Genomic DNA, 5,000 nt, shown 5'->3' with positions numbered 1-5,000 from the left:
TCCACTTTACATCCCTTCATCCAATCCCCCCCCCCCCCCCCCCCACACACACACCTGTATAGGGAACCAGCACACAATAAAGGTGACCACCACAATCACCACCATCCTCGTCACTCGTTTTTTGCCCCGCACACTCTCGGCGCTGCGGCTTCCCCCCGGCACCACTCCGTACCACAGGCGGTTCAGGATCATGAGGTACAACACCACGATCACTGCGAGGGGCACGAAGTACATGGTGGTGATGAAGCCGATCTGCAAAGACAAGGAGAAATCAGGCAATTATTTACGGGAAGAAAGGAAGAGTATATATGGGAAAGTGATAAATCTCAGGCCATTTTTCTCTGACGGTTTCGGTTGTCCAGTAACTGTTTCTAAAGTCCACAAAGGAAATCAGTCGGCTTTTCATTACTGTTTTTCGTTCGCTAGGCTCTTAAAACTACCCATGAAAATACCCACAACCTCCACGAAAAGCCTTATCAAATGTGGGTGTGTTAGTCCCAACATGATTGAGAATATGGTTCTCAGTATAACTAATATTTTGGATAAAGTGCAAGGGAGAAAAGCAACTTATCTATAGACGCAAGATAAAGTGGGGTAATAAAGATTGCGGAGAGGAAGGCATCGACTAATATCTGAGAGCGTAATGGAAATGATCATTACTTCGAATCAGGGTTTACGGAACTGTAATAGAGGGTGACGGAATTATTGTGCGGAAGTAAGAAATTGTGTAGGAAAAGTTGTGAGGAGGAAGGCAGCCATTACTACCTCGCTAAGTAATGGAAATGAGTATCCTAACGATTCTGTGTATTGAGGAAATATCATGGTGCTGTGAGGAAGAAGGGTGCCGTTGATATTTTATATAGAAAAGTGACGGAACGGGGTATAAGTATGAGGCCGCCGGGTGCAAGAATAGGTAGACTCTATTTAGGAAACGCATCTTTTGAGACGACACAGAAATTGGTATTCCAAATGATGTGCGCAGAGCATGATAGAACTGAATAAAGAATGTTTTTTGGTGTGGAAAAATAATTCGAATAGTGGATAATGTAAAATGCGAAAATATTGTGGTAAAAAATGTGATCCTATTTATGATCAGAGTTCCCGGAAGGTCGGTTCTTATTAGCGTCTCGGAGGAAAAGGAATAGAACTGTGCAGGGATTCTTATTGCAGGTCAGAGAGAATAAGGAAAAAGGAATACTGAGATATCCGATACAAATATGTCAATATATAACACGAAAATTCTTTGAAGACAGAAAAATCTTGAATATGACACGCAGACAAGCCATAACGATAATGAATATACAAAGACCCTATAATGATTATGAACAAGAAAGGGAAAATATATAGGCAAAAATAAGGGGGTGATATTATTGGGTAGAGGCAAGAAAGTGAAGAAAAACGGGTAAGGAGTGGAGGTCGTGGAGAACAAGACAGAACAAGCATTAATGACAAGACAGTGGTGGAAGACAAACAAACAGACAAACATACATACGGTAAATAGACATAGAAAAAAAAAACAGATCACGAAAAAAAAAAACGTTCTGAACTCGCTTGTAAATACAGATGATGAGGAAGTTAAGAGGAGTGAAGGTCGTGGAAAACAAGATAACAGAAGCAAATATGATAAGACAAAGGTGAGACAGACAGACAGACAGACACGCTAACAGGTAAAGAGACAGATCGAAAAACAACACGCTTAAATCACGGAAGAGAAACATTCTGAACTCTTGTGTGAAAACGGGTCAGGAGAAATGAAGGTCACGGAGAATGAAGTAACGCAAGCAGAATTCATAAGGGGAGGATGAAAGACAAACAGACAGACAGGGAGACACGCAGACAATGATAAACGGAGAGCCAGACACCCCCCCCCCCCCCCACTCACACACACACTTATGTAGCAGAAAAATTAAAACATTGAACTTACACGTCAAAACAGGGAGGGGAAGGTGGAATAGAGGTCACGGACAATGAGATAACACGAGCAGCTGACAGACAAACATGCAGAAAATAATAAATAGACAGGCAGGAAGAACAAACCCTCAAAACACGGAAAAATATATGCGTTCTCAACTCACGTGGAAAGCCATGTGGTTATAATCTTCATCGAGAAAGCCACAATGGATGTACACCTTCCCGTCATAATTCTGCTTCTTGATCCCGTGGCACAGGTACAGCGGGATGCAGGAGGTGAGAATGAGCACCCAGCAGCAGCAGATGGCGTACAGAGCGTTTGCCTCCGTGCGTACTGATAGGGAGAGAGAGAGAGTGTAAAAGTTGGCCAGTGAGAGATCCAAAGGTGAAGAATGCGAAGGAGAGTTAAAGATACGGTACGAAGGCGAGAGAAGAGAATGAGGGAGAAGCAGGAGTGGGTAAGAGGTGAAGAATAAGGGAGTAGAAAAATGGGACAAAAAAGAGGAATAATTTAGGTGGAAACAGTTCATAAAAGAAGGATTTTTTGGGGGGGGTATGAAGATGAGATACTCCTATATAAGATTGAAGTTAAGGGTATGGGGATAGAAGCTGGGATGGGGATAGAAGCTGGGAATGAACATGTGTGTGTGTGTGTGTGTGTGTGTGTGTGAGAGAGAGAGAGAGAGAGAGAGAGAGAGAGAGAGAGAGAGAGAGAGAGAGAGAGAGAGAGAGAGAGAGAGAGAGAGAGAGAGAGAGAGAGAGAGAGAGAGAGAGAGAGAGAGAGAGAGAGAGAGAGAGAGAGAGAGAGAGAGAGTGTTACATAGAATTACATAGAAAATCAGACCACACAGACCCCATGGTCCAGACTAGGTGGTCTGTCCTTAAACCTAAGTGAATCTACACTAATCAGATGGCTCCAAAACGTTGCTTTTCTACTCTAGTTAAAATTAAGTTCAAGGAAGTGACGGTCGAGCTTGTTTTTAAAGGAGTCAATCGTGTTACACTGGACCACTGACGGTGGGAGCTTATTCCATTCTCGCACTACAACGTTGGTGAAGAAAAATTTGGTGCAATCTGAATTTACTTGTCTACATTTGAGTTTTATGCCATTGTTCCTCGTTCGCAAAGTGTCATCAATCATAAACAATTTTGTTCTGTCTAAATTCGTGAAACCATTAAGTATTTTAAAACATTCGATCAGTTTTCCTCGTAGGCGACGTTTCTCAAGAGAGAACATGTTAAGGGTGGAAAGCCTTTCTTCGTAGGATTTGTTGCGCAAGGAAGGGATAATTTTTGTTGCCCGACGCTGAACACCTTCTAATTTAGCAATGTCCTTTGCATGGTGAGGAGACCAAAAGTGTACCGCATATTCCAAGTGGGGTCTGACTAAACTATTGTAGACCGGAAGTATTACATCTTTATTCTTGAATAAAAAGTTTATTTTAATGAAGTCCAACATTCTGTTCGCTTTATTTGCTGCATCGATGCATTGATGTGAGAATTTGAGGTTTGACGCGATTTTGACCCCCAGGTCCTTAACGCATCGAACGCTTGTGAGTTTAACGCCGCGCATTTCGTAATCGAACTTCTTATTTCTTGTTCCAACTTGAAGGACCTGGCACTTGTCTACATTAAAGACATCTATCCGACCAAGCTGAAATTTTGTGCAAATCCTCTTGGAGGCTTTGCCTGTCTTCGTCAGTGAGAACCGAGTTACCAATCTTTGTGTCGTCTGCAAATTTACTAATGCGATTATTGAGTCCAACATCCACGTCGTTGATGTAAATAATGAAGAGCACTGGGCCAAGAACCGAGCCCTGAGGGACGCCACTAGTGACCGGCGCCCACTCTGAGTTAAATCCGTCTATCACCACTCTTTGTTGTCTGTTGCTCAACGAATTCGCGATCCATTGGTTTACTTGACCGTCAATACCTATTTGCTTTAATTTATAAAGTAATTTATGATGTGGGACTTTATCAAACGCTTTCTTGTAATCAAGATAGACTACGACCAATGATTTGGTTACGTCATAAACTGAGAAGAGGTCGTTATAAAAGGTCAATAGATTTGATTGGCAGGATCTTTTGTTACGGAAGTCATGTTGTGAATCCCCAATTAATGAGTGGCTTTCGAGGTAACTCACAATTTTGTCTCTAATTATGCTCTCAAGTTAGACTAATGGGTCGGTAGTTACCTGGTATATTTTTGTCTCCGTGACGGTGTCACGTTTGCCTTTTTCCAATCCGAAGGGACGATGCCTTGTCGCAAGGACATATTGAATACGGTTGTGAGGGAGGACAGTATTTCGGTCTTTGTTTCTTTAAGCATTACAGTATATACTTTTATTTGTTTTAAGTGAATGGAGAGCTTTAAGGACTTCATCGGTTGTTATTTCAAAATTAGGCAATGCATGCTCGAGATTTACATTAGTACTGGTGTTGGTGGTTGCGAGAGGATGACTGTTAGTATGAAACACCGAGAGAGAGAGAGAGAGAGAGGATGACTGTTAGTGGTATGAAACACCGAGAGGATGACTGTTGTATGAAAACACTTGAGAGAGAGAGAGAGAGAGAGAGAGAGAGAGAGAGAGAGAGAGAGAGAGAGAGAGAGAGAGAGAGAGAGAGAGAGAGAGAGAGAGAGAGAGAGAGAGAGAGAGAGAGAGAGAGAGAGAGAGAGAGAGAGAGAGAGAGAGAGAGAGAGAGAGAGAGAGAGAGAGAGAGAGAGAGAGAGAGAGAGAGAGAGAGAGAGAGAGAGAGAGAGAGAGAGAGAGAGAGAGAGAGAGAGGAATAAGTGCAAAGGGAAAATGTCACATCTTTCTGTAAGGAAAAGAAATACAGTCAGGACAGGAAAGAATCTCTGGTAAAAATGAAGAGAGACGAGATTTTATTGCATCAGACGCGGAGGTTGTTGAAGTAATGAAAACAATGATTTTTTAATGAAGGAAGGAGATGGGAGAGGGTAGCATGTGGGTGAAGGAGGCTAATGGAGAGAGAGAGAGAGAGAGAGAGAGAGAGAGAGAGGAGAGAGAGAGAGAGAGAGGAAAGAGAGAGAGAGAGAGAGAGAGAGAGAGAGAGAGAGAGAGAGAGAG

At 42.5% G+C, this 5,000-nt stretch overlaps 1 protein-coding gene across 1 annotated transcript in view; it reads right to left on the bottom strand.

Annotated features, from left to right (window-relative positions):
• Window positions 1–2,449, bottom strand: part of LOC126992577 (allatostatin-A receptor-like) — an 8,467-nt gene extending 6,018 nt beyond the window's left edge. The window contains exons 1-2 of the mRNA XM_050851386.1: window positions 2,076–2,449; window positions 47–252 (exon numbers count right to left, since the gene is read on the bottom strand). Of these exons, the coding sequence (XP_050707343.1) occupies window positions 47–252; window positions 2,076–2,441 (572 nt within the window). The 5' untranslated portion in view covers window positions 2,442–2,449. The remainder of the gene's footprint in view (window positions 1–46; window positions 253–2,075) is intronic.
• Between the last annotated feature and the right edge of the window lie 2,551 nt (window positions 2,450–5,000).

The sequence above is a fragment of the Eriocheir sinensis genome, unplaced genomic scaffold, assembly GCF_024679095.1.
Source record: "Eriocheir sinensis breed Jianghai 21 unplaced genomic scaffold, ASM2467909v1 Scaffold490, whole genome shotgun sequence".
NCBI classification, from domain to species: domain Eukaryota; kingdom Metazoa; phylum Arthropoda; class Malacostraca; order Decapoda; family Varunidae; genus Eriocheir; species Eriocheir sinensis.
Note: the sequence above shows the minus strand (reverse complement) of the source record. Positions and strands in the feature narration are given on the sequence as shown.